Below are 23,070 nucleotides of genomic sequence, written 5' to 3'. Positions count from 1 at the left end.
CCTCCGAATTTCAAACTACGAATCGGAACTGATAAGAATATAATCATAATAGTTTTATTGCAAAATCAAAAATAAAAGTCACACCAAATATTCAATTTCTATCAAATTTGTTACAAACAAGAATGGCTAGGCATATACGTACACGCCAAAAAAAAGGAAAGATCAAATTGTGTTGTGTTGTATCTGCTAATCAGATCAATTATCAAAGGTCAACAGACTGAGTAATTATTTGGACCAACATAAAAAAGTAAGATTCATCCTTAACAAACACACATACACCCCAAAAAAAAAAAAAAAAATGTCCCGCCGGTTCACCTAAATAAAGAAGTGGATGTTATGAACTTGAATAGACAAAATTTCATTAGATTAATTAATGTGTCATTAGCACTGAAAATGAAAATGCTATCAATGAAATGAAAAATAGATAAAAAAACTCAAAGTTATCATCCAAACACTATAAGCAGAGGGGTTACCCTGTGGTTCCAGTGGTTTACAAGACTAGAAACATAAACAACATACGTTGGAATCATAATTGAAAATCATCTACAAATATATTTTAGTGTACAATGTTCAGCCTTCTAGCATTGTATTGCACCAATCACCCAACTATAATAGCTTGGCAAGAACTGAAGGCTTTTTTGCTCCTCGAATGACCCCAAAGATATCAAACATATTTGCGCTTCCGCTCAATGTCCCATTCTTTGGTTCTTGCACGCTTTCCCAAAAAACATGATATCATGTTAACTCTTCCACACCTATACTTCAATATTTCTGTTGTTTCCTTCCCACTTTTTTGTGCTCAGCCGATTTGGTAACTCCAAATTTTTTGCTTACTTTTGTTTGTTTCGCCTGTGTGTTTCTGCTCTCTGTTTGACGCCTTTTAAAATTCCTCGTTTTGTTTCTTGCACTTCCCTGTGATTGACCCTTTCTATCGTGATAAGAATTGCCATCTTCTTTCACAGGTCTCATTCGCCCATTTTTGCTGGGTATGAAGCCTTTGTGTTTCTTCTCCCACATTCTCTCTCTAGGTTCCATTTTACCACCATCTTCGGATGGAGTGCTGAATTCACTGTGTTTCCTCTTCCGTTGCCTCCTAAATAAAATGTGCAAGTTAAACAGCAATGAGAAATGTGAATCAAAACTTAGAATTTGGATAACATCAAAAGCCATCATTTTTTTGTATAACAAACCCCCTGGAAGATGACTCCGAAACTTTCGGTTCTTGATCAGTAGTGCTGGTTTCCTTGGAACTTGTTTTGCCATGGCGATTCTGCAACAAAACAAGCATGTTGCAAATTACGCCACATTACATACAGGGGATTCTTGACAAGCATAAACAGAAAGAACTCATCACCCCCACAAAAAATAAAAAAAAAGGATTAAAGAACCTTCTCTTTTTCTTCTGCTAAAAAGAAGATTTTTGTCCACATGTTCAAAATCCATTTAGCTGTAAAAAGCATTACAGCATAATAAAGTTTAGGCTATGAGGGAAGAAATTCAAGTCGGCTGCAAAAAAGCATTACAGCCCTAACAGAGCTGGCTGGACAAGGAATTCAGCTCCTTAAACAAGCTTTCGCTCCACAAATCAGCATTCTCAATTTTAAAAGAATAATGCTATATACACCAATTAGTGCACTAACTAGTGTACCAATTGATGATGTGGCATAATTTAAGAGGTTTTTGGTATTTATAATGTGATTAATGAGTGAGATTAATAATAATGCCATAACTAACATTGATACGCTAGTTAGTACACTAATTGGTGCATGTAGCACCACCGATTTTAAAACCTACCCACACTGGAGAAAAATTTATTGGCCCACTAAGTGCTACTTTTCTTGCATAAAACCAGAATGCATTTGAAACACGCCTCACTGACTTCAGACAGTAGGTTAAGAAAAAAATCTCATCAATTGCACATGATACCATATTAAGTTTCAACAATACTAAATATTCCGTTAAACATATGTTGATCTCAGCTGTATTGACATCAATGTCAACGATAAACTTCAAGGCATTTACTTGTAAGGGATAAAAGTAAGCTCATATTGGCACTTGACCCAGAATTCAGGTGATTTCGTTTCCAAATTGTCATAATATATATATATATATATATATAGAGAGAGAGAGAGAGAGAGAGAAAGAGAGCATACCGCCATGACGCTCTTGACAAAATTCTTATGTTTTTCAGGTGCAAGCGACTCAACTGTTGCAACGCCACACTTACGCATCATGATCTCCAGAATAATTGTGACCTGTACTATGATGAAACAAGCATATTACAGAACTAATAACTAATAAAAAGAATGTACAAAATAAAAGCAAACTTCAACAAGTATAAACACAAAAATATTTGCATTTTTAAATCCAAAATTAGACATGCCTTTTCTCTGAAGTGATGGCGGGAGATGGATGACCATGAGAGAACTCCATTGATAATATCAGGTAGAAAATTCTGTAGGTCGTTTGCTTGATGGCTTGATACTAGTACTTTCACGAAGCCCAAAACCGCCTGTTCAATTTGTAACGATACACTCATAAGCATTTAAGAGTAAGAAAGGATTAAGAATATGGATTAGGAGTTGGGACACTCACTTTAATAACTTCCACAGCTTTAGTTTGTAGTAAAGCTAGAACAGTTGGGACCAGATCAGGTATCAAAAGACAGATTTCTGGATTGTTATGTACCAGTACAGATAGTGCAGACACAGCTCCACTCTTTATGTGAGGAGAGGAACCAGAAAGATAGCCCATTATCTGAATATTTGCATTGAGAAAATATATTAAAATAAAAAAATTCGCTACAAACATTGACAGAAATTGGAAGCTGCAGCCAAGAAACTGACTTAATACCATTAAAAATACACAAGAAATCCACACGTGAAGACAAGTTTTTTTATTATTTAAAGACAGTGGATACCCTTCCTTTCAGAAATTCAGGCCCCTCACTGAAGGATAAATTTATCTTTTATGAGATTCTATTTTGGAGCTTTGATCCAAAAAAATCATAGACATGGTTGTAAGTATCCAAATGCATGCCGACATCAATGTGTATCTACAACCGTTTCAGTGTCAAAACATGATCAAGGCTTGGTTTAGCCATGTCTCCCAAATCATAAAATAGAACTCCATTTTGTTGCTAAAACAAGGAAAAAAAAGAAAGAGAGAAAAAAGAAAAGACTATCAATGTTTTTAATGAAAACATTAATCTGTCTTCTTCACATTCAGTTCAATTTTTAGCCTTAAACCTAAGTACCCTGTCATCCGGATATAGTTTTTAGAATCCCAAAGCAAGATGCTGATAAATAAATAAAAGAAAAAGATTAAATATAGCAAGATGAAGCACATGAATCACAAAATAAATAACTACAGTACACAATGAAGCTAAATAAAAACATCCTACATCAAAGTAGGGACACTGATGCACCTACCATGTTGATGAGTTTTTGATAGGGTTCATCAGAAGTAGCAGATGATAATCTCTGCAAGCTGGAATGTATGCCAATCAGAAAATCATAAGCTGCTTTTCTAGCTTCTTCAGTAGACTGGAATTGAAAAGAAAAACACATCATTTTAACATATGTTTGTAATGTTAACATCATAAAAAAATTAAGATAATATAAAGATGGCTTTTAGATTTTTATACACAATAGGATCCAAATGTAATGTTTATTTTAAAAAGATAACAGCAAATAACAGTTAAATCCTGGTTGCAATGTGTAAGAACAGGACCTAGTATGGCAAATCAAAAATAGAAAATGATTTTGATTTCAAGCACCAACCAGGTGTTCCAATATACTTACTTCAACATCCGAACAAGAGTTAAAAAGACTAAAAAACAAAATACATATTAATACTGTGCAAACAAGAACTTCACCTAGGTTGTAACTGTCAAAGCTTCTTGGCAGGCGCATGTGGTCTTTTCAGACCAAAGGAATCATTTGTATGAATGGATATTGGATTACGTTATGGAGCAAGGTCTCATTTTAGAATCCCAAATGAATGGACATGCTAGGGATGACTTCCAACTGGCGAATTCATGAAGCTGGAGCCCTTATACAACTCAAAAACATCCTCGCCCAGCTACTAATATATTTCAAAACTTTGTCATCTTTGGACATTGATTTACACTTATCCCCACCAGCCTTACCAATAGAAGCAACAAATTTAACATCCAAATACTCCTTGAACTGTCTCTTAAACTCATCCATGAAAACAAAATAAGCGCTGACATGATTCCTTCTTCAAAAAAGGGATTGCTCTCACCCTTCAAAAGAGACAGCCAATCTACAACTCTCCTCAAAACAACTAGCCCTATCCTTCTTCAAACTACACACAACTAAAGGCATTAAACTAGGTGGGTGTTAAAATCCACCTACTCTCCACCTACTTCACCCACTTAAACCTACTCCACTAAACATAACCCACTACACCACTACCACCTCACCTACTCCACTAAACCTAACCCACTACACCACTACCACCTCCACTTCACCTACTCCTTACCTACTACACACTCACCCTCTTCTATATATAGGAATCATGAATCATTGTAATAGATATCAATATATCAATCAATAATAATACATACAATTTATTCTCTCTCTTTCTCTATACATTATTTCTTACATGGTATCAGAGCTGGTTTAAAACCTAGTATTTTCGCTTCCCCGGCGGGCGGCAACCTCACCTTAGCCGCCCGCCGGACCTCAACCTATTCCGCTGATAAAATCAACAAAGATTTGTGCAACTGTAGTCATGTGTGAGGCTGATGGAGAAGAATTCTTCACCTCATATGACGAGACAGTCTGGAACTAGAAACACTGCAACATTCTGCTCTGGAATTCTGCAGCAGCTAGATTATAGCTTGGTTGAGTGCCAAGCTTTGGTTCTTCCACCCACTCTTGAACTTGCCCAGCAAAGTGTGAAGGTTCATGCTTGTGTTGGAGGGACTAGTGTGCGCGAAGATCAGCGCATTCTCTCCAGTGGGGTTCATGTTGTTGTTGGTACTCCTGGTCGTGTGTTTGACATGTTGCGGAGACAATCACTTCGCCCTGTTTACATCAAAATGTTTGTCTTGGATGAAGCTGATGAAATGCTGTCACGAGGTTTTTAAAAATCAGATCTATGATATTTTCCAGTTGCTGCCACCCAAAATCCAGGTTGGGGTGTTCTCAGTTGCTGCCACCCAAAATCCAGGTTGGGGTGTTCTCTGCCACAATGCCACCAGAGGCTCTTGAAATCACCAGGAAATTCATGAATAAGCCTGGAAAGAGAAAAAGCTCATGCTAGGATTTGCGAAGTGATTCGCTGCAGGAATTTTGGCTTTGGATGAAACCCTTACCATACTCCACTCATTCTCTCCAACTGTTCTAACTTTTTATTTTTATTATTATTATTATTATTATATCAAATAATCAATGCACTCATGTTCCCCACTAACAGTGTCCACTTTTGACCCAAACCATTTTCAATCCATCATTTCTCCTTCACCTTTTGCACCTCACTCACCGACTCTCTCTCCACTTTATCACATGGGTTTGTCCCTCTCTCTCCTCCATTTGATTTCAAAAATCACTTATTTTTATTTATTTTTTCCAAGTCACTTTTCCTCTTTTTTAAATACCCCACTTTATTTTGAAACAATCGCACTGATGTTTTTCATATAATCCATCTATAAATATTTTTTATCTATTTTCTTTCTCCCTTGTTTTCTTTCATTTTATTTTTATTTTTTCAACAAAACACTCCCAAAACAAAAAAAAAAAAAAAAACAACATTTTACAAACTTGTCATTTCTTCATGCCGGGGATCAACCCCGATCAGCATTTTACACCATAAAAAAAAATAAAATAAAAAAAAATAAAAATAAAAAAACACAAAACAAAACAAAACACAACCAACACAAATCGGAACAGTGGGATTTTTCTTCTCGCCTATTCCGCCGGTCTTTTCTTCTTGCCACCGTCTTGGGCGGCCCTTGCCGGTGTTGCCTCCGTGTTTCCCACTCCACTGGGCATGATCACTACTCCCTGCTCCTCCACTGCAGCATATGGCGGCCCTCCAAATCGGAACATAAAACTAGCCTTCCGCTTCAGCTCCTTGTTTTCCGCCTTTAGCACACTTATCTCTGCTCGCGCATCCTTATACATGCGTTGGAGCAGAGCCAGTTGGGCGTTTAACTGCTGCACCTCATTTGTCCTACTCTGCAGCCGGTAGGGGTGAAATCGGTGCGGTGCGGTCCGGTTTTGAGGTATTTTTGCGCCGAACCGCACCCTTCGGTTTTCCATTGATCTACACCGAACAGACCGAATTATTGGTAAGAACCGCACCAAGCGGTTTTACGTTGGGGCGGTGCGGTTCGGTCGGTACACGTCAATTCTTCGATCTTCAACAAAATCTTTTCTTGAAGGTGAAAGACCATTGGTGAACACATGAAGAAGATGAAGATAGAAGATGGAAGATGGAAGAAGATGAGAGAGTTTTGACAGAGAGAGAGAGAGATCCAACCTTCACATGAAGAAGATGAAGATGGAAGACCCACAAAATATTTCGTAGGAAGAAGATGAAGCATATAAACCTTCATCTCAGAACTCTCTACAACACACAAACATATAGAGAGGAAGAGAGGAGAGATAGAGCATTTGTTTTGTAGAGAGTTGCAATTACTCTCAGAAACATCCAACCCAAGACCATGATATTCATTATCGAGCAGTGTAATAATTAGATAGAGAGAGAAAGGGTTTTTTTATTTTTTTATTTTGAGCAATGTGAAACATTGGGCAGTGCGAAAGCTATTTGAATATTGGAATTGAATACACAGATGACCTGCACGAAAATAATAATAAAAAATAGCTGGACAATACATAATAGTAATAAAAAAAGAGAGTATATATCGGTGCGGTTCGGTGTGTATGGTTTTCAAATTATAATTACCGAAAACCGAACCGAATTTCGGTTTTTTGTTTTAACATAACCGAACAGACCGAAACAAGAAAAAAAACAGACCAAAACCGGCCGGTTCAGTTCGGTCCGGTCGGTCCAATCGGTTTACCGGTTTTTCCTTTCACCCCTAGCAGCCGGTTCGACAAATTTGTAACCGCAGTCATGGTTTCCACACATGACTTCAAGGTATACTGATTGGCCTCCACATCCGACTGCACCGCCATTTTTTGCTCCACCGACCGCATCGGAAAGTTCAACGGAGCAAAACCAGAGGTGTTTGGTTGAGGTTCACTGGCCACCGCACCAGTTATTTCTCTTGTGGACTCGTTCAGTTCTGGAAAGAGCGTGAGCAGACCACGGGAAGAGGAGGCCATGTTCTGGGTAGCTGGACGGGAAGAAGAGGCCATGTTGCTGAGTGTTTCAGAGACGGGTTGGTTACAGAGTATTACAGAGTTTCTTTCTCAGCAAAGGAAGAATTGTTTTCAGAGGATTTTCAGAAGTTTTTTTGTCTGCCTCAGCCTCAGCATCAACCTTGGTTAAATAGCGAGGCAGCCACGCGTATCGCGCGCCACTTGACGCCAGACGACAAACGGGCGCGCCAGTCAAGGCTCTCACGTGCCTCGCCATCATGTCCGGCACATCTTTTTATGACTTGGGCTCGCCTTTTGATGGCACGTCTTTTTATGGATTGGGCACGCCTTTTGATGGCATGCCTTTTTATGGATTGGGCACGCCTTTTGAAAGATTGGGCACACCTTTTGAGGGTGCGACTTTTTAGGGGTCCGACAAGACTCTGTAAACTGTCCCGACATTTGATTCCGGTTAGCTTTTCCAAGGGTCCGACAAGACTCTGTAAACTGTCCCGACATTGATTCCGGTTAGCTCCTTCATGGGTCCGACAAGACTCTGTAAACTGTCCCGACATTGATTTCGGTTAGTTTCTACAAGGGTCCAGCAAGACCCCGTAAACTGTCCTGCTACAACGGTCCGACATGACCCCATAAACTGTCTTCTACAACGGTCTGACACGACCACACAGTGTCTGCTACAACGGTCCGACATGACCCCGTAAACTGTCTGCTACAACGGTCCGACATGACCCCATAAACTGTCTTCTACATTGGTCTGACACCGCCATCCAGTGTCCTCTACACCGTTATGACACCACCATACAGTGTCCTCTACATGGTTATGACACCCCCATACAGTGTCCTCTACAACGTTATGACACCACCATCCAGTGTCTTCACCAATGGTCTGACACGACCATACAGTGTCTCTTATCCTCTTTTATTTTTATGTACTTTCTTGTTTTGTTACTCTCTCCAAACTCAAGTTGGTTAGTTCCTATCCCCCTTGAGTTTGCGGGGGACTGTTAAAATCCACCTACTCTCCACCTACTTCACCCACTTAAACCTACTCCACTAAACATAACCCACTACACCACTACCACCTCACCTACTCCACTAAACCTAACCCACTACACCACTACCACCTCACCTACTCCACTACACCACTACCACCTCCACTTCACCTACTCCTTACCTACTACACACTCACCCTCTTCTATATATAGGAATCATGAATCATTGTAATAGATATCAATATATCAATCAATAATAATACATACAATTTATTCTCTCTCTTTCTCTATACATTATTTCTTACAGTGGGCATAAACACGTCAAATGCATAAGGAACAATCTTCATGTGAATGCACACAATTCCAATCATTATTCATGCTTAAGGCACAACCTCACAATTTTGAAACAAATTTACACACCATTAAATGAAAATTTGAGAGATGCTATAAATTCCATTAAGTAGCTCTTACATCTTTTATTGTGAGTATAATCTCATTGAGAACAAGAAAAGCCTTTGAGTTTTCCTCATCCAAACTTCCCTGCAAAAAGCATATAGGAAGGTTAAAGTAGACATCCAAATCAAATGTCACGACTTGATGGTCACTTTAAACTTCAATGTACTTGTTATAAGACAAACACAACACGATAACTAATCTAAACTTCTCATCTTAATAAGCTTTGAGCACCTCTGAAGCATATATTTCTTATGCTTATACACTGCATCGTCACTTATGTTTGAAATTATTAGAGGTGTTAGTGGTTGCAATTATCATTAACAGTTCTACTTTAGTAGAAAAATTGTGCATGTCAAAAATCCCTTTTCAGAATGTATTTAGTTTTTCAATAATTTTACGATACAGAAAAGCTTTGAACCTCTATTGTGTGAACCAATAATATCTGTAAGCAAGCAAAACGACTTCTAACTGTTGTGATGACAACAGGAGACTTCAAACCAATTAGAAAATCCATCAGCTCATTGATATGTGAAGAACAAAACCAGGAATGCTCCTGCACCATAATACATCACAGACAATAATGAGTTTTACTTTAGATATGATTCATGCTTAAAAGTAGCAAACATGAGTACAAACCTCTAAAATTCTGCTCAAAGTATGGTATGCTTCAGTCTGACCAACCTCATCACTTTCCTAAATACCAAAAGTCAGACAAGATCACATTACCATGGAATTACTAACTCTACCAAACACCATAGTCGTTACTAATATGAGACTAAATCATGTAGAGCCTAAGTCATCAACATACCTGCAAAGTGTGTTTAATTAAGCCAAAGATTAAAGCAATCATATCCTCACTAGCTCCTTCAACAAGAGAAGATGCTAGTTCCACTGTCAGGCACCTGTATCAAATTAGATTTAACAAAAGTGATTCAACCTTCATACACTAGGAGTATACAAAGTTCAAATGAAAACCACCAAGAAGTTCTTTAGTAACAATATATAAGAAAAAGGAGATATTAGAACCTGCCAATAGCCTAGGAAGAAACAAAGATATCATCATGGTCATCTAGGCATAGAGTTTTCAATGACATTGAAAGCTCAATACAAAGATTCTTAAATTTTTAATACATGAATATATGTTCAAAAATACTAAGATCATATAATATAGAGCTCAAAAAATCAGTATAAAAAACTAAGTAGGTGTTTGGCATCCCCTAAAATAGCCAAAAAGCCAAAAAGTCACTGAAAAAACAAAAAAGTCAACACTATTCACATGTTTTGGCGGGAAAAAAATACTAAGGCCAAGTTTGGCAAGTTGAAAAAAAGTCAAAAAGTTACTCAAAAAGTTAAAAAGTTATCACTATTCACCAAAAGTCAAAAAGTATGGCTGCACAACTCCCAATCATAATTTTTCCCTACACACTAATTTATACAATTTTTTAATACACATTTTTCCATAAAAAATTAAAAAATTAACCAAACAACCATATTTTTTTCCTCAACTTTTTAGTCCAAAAGTACACTTATTTAGGACATCCCAAACAACCCCTAAGTAGACAAAGAGTAAAAAGTCAAAAATGCCCTTGGTTTGCTAGTTCCAACAGTGTACTTTTTGGTGAAGAAAAAAAAAAAAGTGCAGCACAGTGATGGAATGTGCACTGGCGGCACAGTGCGGATGGTCACTGACATTTACAGAAAGATGTCAGGGGTCAAAGGGTAAGAAGGTAATTTTGCTAGTTGATACAATATTTTAATACACATTTTTTCATAAAAAATCAAAAAGTTATCCCCCAAACATACATATATTTTTCTTTACTTTTTTAGCCAAAAAGTCAAAGAGTGCACTTATATAGTTCATCCCAAACAACCCCTAAGAAGGGTCATGTTCATGACACACAATACCAAAATATGTATACCCCAATACACTTTTTATACATATCCTAAGACACATTTTACACATCTTCCAACATCAAAGACAGCCCTATGGACGGTCGTTGGCATTTTCCTTAAGGTCACTATTTTGTTATTGAAACAGAAAAAAAGAAAGAAAAAAAAGATACTAACTTAATACCTCTTTGTGCCTTTTTCGCTAGGAGTAATGTTGCCCTGTTCTTGATCAGCTGAAGCACTGATATGACTCCCCTGCTTTCCAAATTCACCTAAATCATTTATGAGCTGAAATCTTTCCAGTGATGATATGAAAATACTTTTGGTCACTGAAGAATCAGTGATAGACGCTAAGCATCCGATGGCATCCTGATATTAATGTACATGCAAAATAAATTAGAGGAGTAAACTGGAACAACATTTTTTGTTAATACAGTGATGGCTAATAACAATAGATTTTGGCCTTGAAAATTCCCAAAGCCACAAGCAAATCAGTATTATCACAGTCAATCTAACAGATATGAGATGTCAGGATTTTTAAATAATATACATATAAGCACATTTGGAGATAGTTCTGCCAATTATATATACAATCAACGAAGATGTGACAGCTCAGGAGTAACCATGTAATAAGGATTGCAGCATATGGAAAATCATGTTCTTTAACTTTGGTTCACTGTTTAATGAATCTAAAGTTCTTTCCCAAAATAGAAATGTCATACTCCGAGTCTATACAAAAAGAATAAGTTCTAACTTATATGAGAAAAACTAACAACCATGAACAACTTTCGAAAATAACAAGGCTTGCATTATCTTATGCTGTTAAAAAAAAATGACCAATAATGAACGACGGAGGTGTATATGAAAAGCCTAAGGAAGAAACATAGGTTACTGAAGAAAGCTATATAATAATAAGGAAATTAAGCCAAAACCCCTCCATTGGACCCTTATTTGGTGAAAAGGACATCCCAATTTATTTGGCTTCATAAACCCCCTAAGGAGGAGGCGCATAATTAAGTAACGACAAAGTAAAATGTATATTTTTTTTTGGATAATATTGTCAGAGTAATATGTTACTGTCAAATAGAGTAACATGTCACTGTTTATATCAATTTCGACTGTAATAATTTTTTTTTTTTTTTTTAAGAATTTCATAGTCAACGTGGATCTTATTTGATAGATCTTGATGAGAGGGTTCTAAAAATACTAATTTTATTAAAAATCGACATCTAGATCAAAAGTCATATTATCTTAAAGTTCAATATTTTGGTAATGTGTTGGACTTTTCGAGGAAATTTTTTTGTACTTATCCTTAATGCATTAAAGTTTTATTATGAGATGGCTTTGACCAAATCCCCCTATATAATACACAGAGGACACGGATCAGCACATATTCAGAAACAAAAAAAACAGACCCCTAAATGATATGAGAACTCAATAATCAAAAAAACTTAGCACTCAATCATAAAAAAGGGCAAGCAAGAACATTATGTATTAACCATTTCAAAGCATATAATAAGATATTAAACCTTCAAATATGCACGCTTCTCTGGAGGTGAATCAAAAAAGACATCTACCAAAGCCTGAACCAACTCCCTAGCGCATGATGCCAAAGCCCTGATGTTTCTGCTTGCAATTTTCTTTGAATAAGGGGGTTTACTTTTGAACACTACAGAAGAACCATTTATTTCAGAGGTCTTTGGAAGTGTTGCAAACTCACCAGTACCCTCATTAGATCTTACTACAGTTTTGTTTTGATTCACAAGTTCCTATGAAGAAAGAAATGAGATATATAAGATCAAATATTACAGAACTGAGCAAAAGAACAGACATTAGCCCAAAAACAAAAGAAAAAATTAAGAAGAAGAAAAATTAAGAAAAGTAATACAATCATTGAGGTAAGTTATTCAACGCAAACCTGCAAAGCAATGGCTATGTTTTCGAGCATAAATGAGTCCTTTGTGATGAAGGTAACTAAAAGTTTCACTAAAGATCCAAAATTTTGGTGAGTGTCAGTTGGATGGCGACAGAAGGCAGGTAATAATCCCCAACAGCCACGGGCATAGGCCTGCAGCTCTTCTTGAATCATTGACTTTTTAACTGACAAAAAGCATAAATTTCAATTCCAAAAAGGGAAACTCAGAGAATTGCAGCTCTTAAATTATGTACCATCACAGAAGCTAGAGGAACAGAAATCAGTGAAAAGTTCAAAATAAAATTTAAAAAAAGAAAAGAATAGAAAAAAGAATAATAAGAAGAAGATAATTGAAATAGATTGACTCCCTTATCCCCCATGATAAATAGAATTTCACATGACGGTCCAAAGTTGTCGTAAAATGCCCATTAGTGATTACATAGTGGAGCAGTTCTGATATTTTTCAAGTAATAGGATATATGTTCTTTACAACATTCCAGTGTAGGCAATGTGTCCCAGTGAACAACTAGGCAATTGGGCCACCCTAAGAGACCCATGGCCTAGAAACAAGCCTCGCCATACAAACTTACTAGAAAATTCAGCCTCCATAAAACTATACACATCCATGAGGTAACTGATACAAGTAGACTGAACGCAAGAGAAGAACAAACAGAATAGTGCATCTTGTCTTCCACACAAGCCTCATGAATTGTATATACCTGTAGCTTTGGACTTGATAAATTATGTTATTTGTGATTTTTTGTGTAGAGTGGATGATGTTGGATCCGATGATTGAGTTTTATGATAGCTAGGTTTATAAATGTGAGTAAGATAAGGCAGATCATGAGTATTTAATGTGTTGTGTTTGGGGAGGAAGGAACTAGCATACTTTTGAGGATGTATAGATGAAGATAGATAGGCTGAGCTTATCTTTGCTTCAACCTATTCATTTTTGCCTTATAGAGAAATTTTGGCTCTGTTTGGAAGAGCTTTGGAATTGTAATTCCACCTTTTGGTTTACACATGGTGTTTGGTTGTAGTTTTAAAAAATTAATTCTACACCACTTTTGAAAACTCCTTTCCAAGCGGGAAAATTTGGCTAACCCGGTCATCCCCCCGGACGTCCACCCGGTCGACTGGAATAGTGTACGGTTTGTTTTTTTTTTTTTGTTTTTTTTTTTTTTTTTGTACCTGTTATTTTTATATTTTAAATAAAAAATATTTTCAGAATTTTTTTAAAATTTTTTGTGAGTTTTAAATAGGATTTTGAGTTGTGTTTGGTTGAGTTGTAAGTTTTTGAATTAAATATTATATATCACATCATTCATTTCAAACTCAATTCAAAACTCTTTCCAAAACTATTTTCAAAACTCATAACCAAACAAATTTTCCATATTCAAATCATAATTCCAAAACTCACAAACTCAAAATACAACTCCTATTCTCAAATCATATTTAGAAAACTCTACCAAACGCTACCTTTGTAAATCTTCTTTTTCTCTAATAAATTTTTTGGGCAAACTTAAATTTAGGGGAGAATATAGATTTATTTGTGTTATTTTTTTTTGCTTCATGTATATCTCTAGTTCACATAAGCACTGTCCCTTTGGTGGCTTTCTGATTCAAACTATATGTTACTTATCCCCCCAAAAAAAACGGGCGAAAGAAACAAAAAAAACCACCCTTTGGAACAAAAAGCAAAACATGGAAGATGCTTGTACACATGTGGGTGCATGTGTGGTTAACGAGAGAAAAATGAGCAAATGGCCATGGTACGACTTGTAACAACTTGAAGGAAAATAACCAAAATAACTTTTAAAAGAGTTAACAACTATACAAAATGATTTCCTCAAGAAAGAGATAAGTCTATTTTTGCAAAATCAAAATGATAAATGTTCTACACCGTGACCCATTTCACAACAACTTAACACCCAGAGAATTCAATTCCAAATGAAATTGATATTCCAGAACCTTCTTGATCAAATGAACAGAACCTCAAAAGATAATGAGAGCAACAAATTTGAGCATTATGCGGAAAGTGATAATATATTGAACCTGACCTCAACCAAATTCAAGAGAAGTCTTTTTTTTTTTTTAATACTGTAGTTTGAGTTGGTACCTTTAGCACAAACCCGCTGAAATGATTCTGCAAGAGGCACAACATGCTCCATAAAGAATCCTAAGGATGATCCAACTGCATAATTCCTTAAAATAGGTATCAACCACACATTTGAACAAGAGGGATCTTCAGCATTAGGGTTGATGGGTAAAAGTGCAAGTATCTTCTCTGGCCCTATCGCAATAACAGCAGACCCAATACATTCCTGAAGCTGCAAGTTACATGAAATTATGTCTCAATGTCAGAAAATTAGCAGGGGACATATGAGATGCTCAAACTAAAGATATTTCACTCCCTTCACATTCTTTTTAAACAGGCAATAGGAGCGAAGATATTAGAAGCACAAACCACATATTTGGTGTCACTCAAAGGTTGATTAATTATGATGTATTGATTTCAATTTAGCAGATATAGTTATAAAAATAAAGAATTTCATGTCGTAGTCAACACAGAAATGAAATAAAACTTGAGTTGGCACTTGAGAAGCTTTTAAGTTTATCGGAATAGCCACAAATTAGAGTCTTTTACAACACTCACATGTTTTGTGTCAGACTTATTCCGACAAGCAAGGGTCATTATGTCAGCAAGTTTAATTATTGTACCCTTCATATAGAAGTGCGAGATCTCACCTACAACAACAAACACAAAATAATAAGATAAACTTATAATACAATAATAAAGCATATGACTGAAGGCACAAAAAGCAGCAATGAAACAATAGATGACGCAGACAAGTGAGAAAACAAAAAATCAGTAATAATAGTATGCAATCCTAAGAAGCGATGACTGGATAAATGAGATTTCTGTGTGAAAAACTTGAGGCCATTAGCATGGCAGTAAGTGTCTTAAGCACAAAAAAGTAAGAAAGGGAACCAAAAATGAATAAAGATGGGCATGTGTTCCTTATGCAACAATCTATTTCAATATGCACATCTAAGCAATGAAAAGTTCACATAAACAGCATCCTTCAATTACATGCAATTGCTAGTACCTTATAACTTAATTTATTAGACATCTTACATTATGTGAAGAAAATCCCAGTCCAATATTTGGACAATTAGTTGAGTACTTTATCTGCTCCTAAATACCAATAATGAAGTGCAAAACTTACAGAAAAAATTGTACATTTAAAATGTTAGGCATCTGCTCCTTAGTTGCACAAAGCGAGGGCACATAGAAATTTCTAAGGTTAGGAGCACCCTATGGGAGCATGTATGTTTTAACACATATATGATATGTAATACAAACTACCAAAAATAATTTTTTCAGGTCACCAATAATTGGATCACTCCTAAGCCAGTTCCAACAATGGGTTGTGAAAACCAATGCAGTACATTCACCAGTTTGATAAAAAGGCCAAAGCAGTACATTCCACCAGAAAGAGTCAGTGATTTTATGTTGTGTTTCTATGCAAACAACTAAAAGAGAGACTTAGACAACAACACAGTAACAGGCAATCACGATGCAAAAGAAACAATTTCCTGTGGCATGAGGATAAGTTTGGTATATGCTGTAATCTCTAAAGAAATCACATACCAAGTTTGCAGAACAAAGCAGATATGACTGCCAAACTTTGCTCATTCGGAACTCCACCACAGCTGCTGAGCACATTTTCAAAGATAGCACACGTGGATTTTACAGCACTTGATTCCATGCTATGCTTAACTTCATCATCAACTGACTCATTATCGATAGTCAAACAATTGCTTCTGATATGGAAGTTAATCAACTCTTTTAAAGTATTTGAAGCCTGTGAAGCAGTACTAGCCTCAGAAGTTAAAAGACCTAAGAATACATAAACAACATAAGAATTGGCAAGCTGTACCGTATGAAATTGTGAAAATGGCAAGTGGAAGCTAATGACTGTTCACATAGGTTTATGGGATGATAACATAAAATTAGCAAAATACAGAACTGCATCCAAATTTGTAAAAGAAACCATAACCATAATATATTCAATGTCAACAATCATCAATCAGAATATTGTTTACGACAACATAAGCAAATTTTTAGTACCTTAACATCCATTAAGTTTGAATGTCAGGTTACGTGAGAAAGGTTTTCAGATAGAGAGAGTGAAAGATGGAATCGAGTTGAGCTCATCCTAACTCAAGCTAAGCTTGTTTGATAAACGACCATTATTTTAGGATCGATCTTGACTTTAATACATAATCAAACAAGTCGTGCTCCAGCAGTTCATGAACAGCTGCGGTTTGTTTGATGCCCTGTAATTGTGCCACATTATCACCTAAAGCAAAGGCTTTTATGAAAATTGAAGAAATTTATCCCCAAAAAAAGTTCGGCAGATTTACCCAATCCAATGCCAGGTGAGACTCCCAAAAGGTATAGCGATCTGGGTTTTGGACCCGATCTCCATAGTATTCCAGTCTTGGGTTACGCGGTTAATAATGTATTTGTGTTCCGTTTTTCTCCTTTAACTCTTGAATCGGAGCTTTTGATTGTGTTAGGTGTGTTTGGGGTAGGACGGTTGTTGAGTGGTCCAAATATTTCCTTCCCAGATTTTGGCTTCTTCGCTCGAGCGAGGCTTCCTGCACTCGAGCGAGCTCCGTGAAGTCTGCTTCTTCGCTCGAGCGAGATTTCCTTCACTCGAGCGAGTTTTGTGGGTCTTCAGGTTTCTTTCTCAGACAGAGTTTCCGCTCGAGCGAGCCTTTTGGCGCTCGAGCGAGGCTTGTGTGTTCGTTCCTTCGCTCGAGCGAGAACTCTTGCGCTCGAGCGTGCGTCTGCTTCTGAGGCAGACCTGAAGCTTGGAATTGTGCGCTTGAGCGAAACTTCTTAAGCTCGAGCAAGGCCACTAGTTGCTCCTGGTCGCTCAAGCGACAATTCCTTCGCTTGAGCGAGGATCGCGATCTCAGCTTTTTAAACATAGCGATTTTAGATCATTCGGACACAACACTTTTCTAATCTCCATTCCTTTTCTCTCCCACTTTGAAACCCTAACTTTCTACCATCAAATACCTCACATCCACTTGTGATTCACCCAAAAATCGTTTGCTAGGGGCAGAGAGCACTTGAAGAGGGTCATTCTCAACCAATTTGATTGTGGGTTTGTGGTAGATTCGTGAAGGGGCTTGGACATTTGGCTTTATAGTTGAGGTAGGGATACTTTTATCCTTGTATGTCTTCATTTTTTAAGAGAGTTATGGTATTTAATGTGATTTGTGAACTAATTGAAGGTTTGGTAATATTGAACCCATATTCCTCATTGAAAAATGATGCAGACCACTAATTAGTGGTTGCTCTAATGATGTGGCAGTGGGTGGGACCCACTGCCACATGTATTTTGTGTCCTAGTTTTGTTTTGTTTTTTTTTTTTTTTTTTGCTTTCCACATCATTAGTGATGGTGTTAGTGGTAGGAATTTAGTGGTCTGTAGCATTGTTGATTCCTCATTTTATTCTCTCATTCATCAATGGTTAGAAATCTTTCATCCCTTCTTTTCAAAAATGACTAGAAATGTGATTAAGAAATTAGATTGGTGATAAAGCATGAGAAATCCCAAATTTGGTAAAACCCGAAGTTTCTAATTTAATAAGAATTACTTAGTGTAATGAAATTTTCCTCTTGAATGTTAGACATGGACAAATAATGGAGAAATGCAATGTGGGCTTTGATGTGATTAGAGAGATGGTGACTTGAATGCTATGATTCTTTGAATTTATGTGTTGCTTATCTATGATTATGTTTGATATTCATATGTGGGATTGAGATGTGATTTAAATTGTTGACATACATGAGTCCTTATGTGTGTGTCGATGAAGAGTGGAGATGGTGTTGTGTTGGTACCCACGCGGAGAAATTTAAAAAGGTGCCCAATTGCCCTGTCTAGGCTTATCGCTGGACGAATGTGGGAAAAATATTTTTGGGTGTCCACACAGTCCCGTCGTATAGTAGCTGGTTAAAGTGAAAAAACGGATGATTTTCTAAGGGTGTCCACCTCCCACCGTACAGTAGCCGGCGAATGTGGGGGATTGTCTTTACAAAGCAAATGTTGCTCTTGGTGGGGTTCATGTAGACGAAAGTGTGGTCTATTTTTTTTTAATATTTGTGGATATTTGATTGTAGTACATGATTGATGTGAGTTGCAATTATCATATTATTTTAAAATACCTTCTTATGAATTTGTTGACCGTTTTTCATGAAAATAAATCTTACTAGAACACTCTATCTCTTGGATGCCATTATCTCATTCGAAGGATTAGATACATGGATAAATGTATTTCTACTGGGCTTTTAGCTCAACCCTAATCTAATTTTTCAGGAATTGACGAAGGATAGGTTCATTGAAAGAATTGGTTCAAGCACTAGCTCTATCAACTTTTGGGAACTAATTGAAGTCAAGGACTCTAATTGCCATATGTTCTTTCTGGTGTTTTTGTAACAAAATTACTTCTTATGTTTTGTAATGTTAGATGCCCATGGGGCCTTATTTTGTAAGTTATCTAATTCACTGGACAGAGGGAGAATATTCTGAACTTCATGGGAATGTACAGTATGTAATGTAGACGTTAAACTCTTTGTTCAATGAGAAAGATGACTTCTGTGTGTGTTCATGAATATGGTAATCGGTGTATTTTATGGTGTGTATTTTGAGGGCGTTACAAAAGGTCTTACAATTTTTCGTCTCATTTTGTTTGTTTAACAACTAACATTGTCAATCTAATCTCCATCCTCTTCTTGTTCTTCCCCATTACCAAACATTTAGAACAATATATGAGGTATGTACCAAAAAATAAAAACAAGATGGGGTGTGACAACTGAAACCATGCTTAAAAGTAGTTTAATAGCGAAATGCATTGATGTTGACACTACCAAGTACCAACATAGTAGTAAATATTAATTATGCCAAGATCTTTATTAACACGAGCATACCCGCTATAGAGTCAAATACCAAGGGAAGATTGTTGATCCATTTGCTTACTTCACCAGTTTGAAGTTTGTCAAGAGCACTTTTTAACAAGGTTGCTGCAGACAAAAGAGTGTCATTGGGGTTCTTCACCCCCATATTTACATAAGATGTGAGGGATTTTATAATGTTCTCTGCCTGCAGAATTACAACTTCAGCTTTTGATGTTTCAAAAATTGCTTCAATAACACTGAAAATGTGCCTCGTCAATGCTGTGAAGTGGGAATTCATGAGTTTATGCAGTTGTTGAAGCACTTTCAAACTGACTTTGACAGAGAGATATGGAACAATATGTTTCAGTAAAGTAAGCATGTGAATGACCTCTAGGTGCTCAGGTTTTGATATCTCATCTTTAGATCCATCTATAACTGCTGAAGCATTTATCTCAACTGCTAAAGGCATGTAACCTTTGAGAGAAGAGAGTACCAATTTACTTGCCTCTATAACAGTGGATGATTCAAATGACTTAAAGACCTTGACAACACAATCTTGAGCGCATTTCCGGACCTGCAAAGATAGAATTACACAAACTCTTAAATCTTCAATATGAGTTCTAATGGCTGCAATGAACCAAGCATTATTATGTGAATTGTGTTGTTGGGCAAAATGAAAATTGAAGTATTCTGATTGCTTGGAATCGCCAAATCCTTACTCAAACCTGGACTCAAATTTAAAATTGAGTTAAAAAAACACTCAGAACCCCTCTTCACTCCCTGACCCAAACTCATTAAATAGAATTTTATCCATTTCTTTACCCAAATGAAGGGTGACTCAAATCTTGACTCAGATATCCAACATATATACTTACTTCGTTTATGTAACAAAAACTGACAGTCTTTGAGATATGATGAGAATTTTCAAAAATAATAAGTAAAAATTAGTACTTGCCATAGAAGCGCTTTGTATGAATGAATTTGTTATTCAAATTTTAACTCAAGTCATAATAGCAGATGGTCTGACGACCCTAATAGTTGATTTCCCTTATGGGAAATGCTAACCCAGTGGTGGATAATCTATCTATCTATCTATCTATACAAACAAAATGCTAACAAGATGATCATATGTGCACACATCACGGGCACCACAGCTTCTAGAGTTGGTGTTTATTTACCCAATTGCAGTTATGCCCTACATTCAGGGTTTTTTTTTTTTTTTTTTTTCAAATGTCTCAATTGTTGGTCTTTTTAAATTTATAAAATGTTTTAGTTTTCAAATTTTGAATTCAATCATACATTTCACAATCTTATTTCTCTGTTTATTCTCACCAAATGTACTGAAATATATGAAAAATGCATGCAAGTATATTCAAAAAATGCATGAAAATATGTTAAATGTGCATATTTTTGTCATGAGTAAGTATCAATACCTTTGGACGCCTATCAATTGAGAATTTAAGAAGTGTCCCAAATCCCACTTTAACCGAATCCCAATCCTCCAAATCACAAAACCCTAACAAAACCCCTAAACATTTAACCAAAGACCTAGCACTCGCAGTCGCCAATTCCTCGCCAGGCCGATCCACCAGCTCAACGAGAACACCAACAGCATCCCCAGCTTTCGACGCCACGATCGAGTCCTTCGGAAGGAGCGGGAGCACAATGGCGAGGAAAGAAGAGAGGGCGGAGACAGCATTGGAGTCGAGCGAAGTAGTGTCGGAGGCGGCGACGGTGGAGATGGCGGCGGCGAAGTAGGAGAGGGGAGTGAGGGGGAGTGACTCAGACTCGATGATGGAGCGGGTGGCGGAGGCAGTGGCGCAAAGGTAGCGATGTTGAGGGGCGGAGGACTTGCCGTAGCGGTCTAGGAGTTGTTGGCATAGGTCTGAGGCATCTGTGAAGCCTGTGTCTGTAGGTTCTTGGTGGTCTTGGTGGTTGCTGCGGCGCCGGCGTTCGTGGTGGTGGTGGCGGCGGCGGTCGTGGTGGTGGTGTATGGAGTCTTGTGTGGTGGTTTTGTGTGGTTTATTCATGGTGGAAATGTGTTCCGAAGAAGAAAGAAAGGGTTTTTGGCAAACTGAGAGGGTTTTAGATTTTAGGTTGAATTGCAACGCGACGGTACGGGGCGGGGCGGGCGGTTTTTTTAAAGTAATTTCGGGTTGTGTCCCGAGTTAAAATTTTAAGGATAAAATTACAAATATATATTTTGTTTAAAATATATGAATCGTGCGATTTAAAATTTTACAACAAATTTTATTAATAAATTATTAATTAAATTAATATTTTTAAATAATGGTATAAATATATTTTAATTAGTAATTTAGGTAATTGTATTATTATATAGGCTAACAATTAAGAATTTTATTTTTTTAGCTAATTATGTTAAATAAAAAAATTTTAAAAAATAAGATATTTGTAATTTTCTAAATCATACAGAACAATATGTATTTTAAGTAAATCTCAATTGACGTATTTGTAATTTATTCAAATTTTAATAAATATTTTTTTGGATTGTAATAATTATAAAGAGTGCACCTATCAATTATTTTGGACCCTCCATTTTTTTACTTTTTTTTATTATAATAATAATCTCAAATGGAATTACTAAAAAATATATCAATAATTTTGGGACACCCCATTTCACAATTAAGCCCACACATCATGAGTTAGAAATTATGAGAGTACCCACCCCCATTACCATCCATCCATCTTTCCCAAATTTCACCTCCAAAACCTACCTACCCTCAAAATCTTTTGGCGGCAATGTTCCGGCAGTAACGGTGACAATCATTTAATTACCTACACTTCTTCGCAATGACAATGAGTGAATTTTTTTGACATTCACAACTTCATAAGACAAGAGAAGTTAAATAATAAAAACTCATAAAAGGTTCATAATTTTGATAGTATTTTTAACCCAGAGGATATTGGTTCTATAAGGATAAGTTTCTTAAAAATAATTACAAAAATAATAAAAATTATTTATCATTTTTTTGAGAATAAACTCCCAAACATTTGATAACACAAGCCTGAACATTGTTCATTTGTTTGGGAATAGGTAATCAAACATTTATTATTTGTACGGGAACAGGTAACCAAAACTCGTGGAGATTGCAGAATTTACAAAAAAAAGAATTTTGAATCAACAACAAAATACCTTATATTTATTTTCTCAGGTCATGAACAAATATGTGGAAATGAAGTAATAATTACATGGGATTAAATATATGATAGGGTTGCTCGATATTGTAATAATTGTTGATCAGCACGAAGAATTTACGACTGTTCGAGAATATATTATTTTGGGAATTCCAACTATTTGTTTAGTAATTACCATTGTGAGTTTTATTAGGGTTTTTGGGAGAGAGGTTTTTTGGGGTGTGGGGATGTGCATTCAATTGAATGAGTGAAATATTTTCACAAGGATAATTTTAGTATTATTTTGGAAATAATTTTTTTTTAAAGAATTTTAGAATTTATAAATGAGAATTCAAAAAAATAAGGGGTCAAAAATAATTGATAGGGTAAT

General features: G+C 36.4%; 1 protein-coding gene across 1 annotated transcript; it reads right to left on the bottom strand.

The window, feature by feature from the left end:
* Positions 1–400: 400 nt before the first annotated feature.
* Positions 401–21,657, bottom strand: LOC114312098 (ARM repeat superfamily protein). The gene is made up of 18 exons (XM_082890845.1): positions 20,978–21,657; positions 19,578–20,118; positions 16,225–16,473; positions 15,226–15,317; positions 14,689–14,899; positions 12,573–12,754; positions 12,184–12,423; positions 10,839–11,023; positions 9,573–9,666; positions 9,401–9,457; positions 9,183–9,317; positions 8,780–8,848; positions 3,432–3,545; positions 2,596–2,757; positions 2,384–2,512; positions 2,154–2,255; positions 1,191–1,270; positions 401–1,093 (listed from the first exon to the last, which is right to left on the bottom strand). Exons 1-18 carry the CDS (start codon positions 21,572–21,574, stop codon positions 763–765), a joined length of 3,570 nt encoding a protein of 1,189 aa, XP_082746971.1. The 5' UTR covers positions 21,575–21,657; the 3' UTR covers positions 401–762.
* Positions 21,658–23,070: the final 1,413 nt, after the last annotated feature.

The sequence above is a fragment of the Camellia sinensis genome, chromosome 10 (genome assembly GCF_055761805.1).
Source record: "Camellia sinensis isolate YWXY chromosome 10, ASM5576180v1, whole genome shotgun sequence".
NCBI lineage: Eukaryota > Viridiplantae > Streptophyta > Magnoliopsida > Ericales > Theaceae > Camellia > Camellia sinensis.
Note: the sequence above shows the minus strand (reverse complement) of the source record. Positions and strands in the feature narration are given on the sequence as shown.

Excerpts from the sequence above, each read along its gene's own strand:
- LOC114312098 (XM_082890845.1), bottom strand. The coding sequence starts at position 21,574 with ATGAATAAACCACACAAAACCACCACACAAGACTCCATACACCACCAC. Across the intron at positions 9,318-9,400 it reads CTTTGAGCAGAATTTTAGAG|GAGCATTCCTGGTTTTGTTC; the intron begins GTTTGTACTCAT and ends ATTATGGTGCAG. Across the intron at positions 2,758-3,431 it reads ATCAAAAACTCATCAACATG|ATAATGGGCTATCTTTCTGG; the intron begins GTAGGTGCATCA and ends GCAAATATTCAG.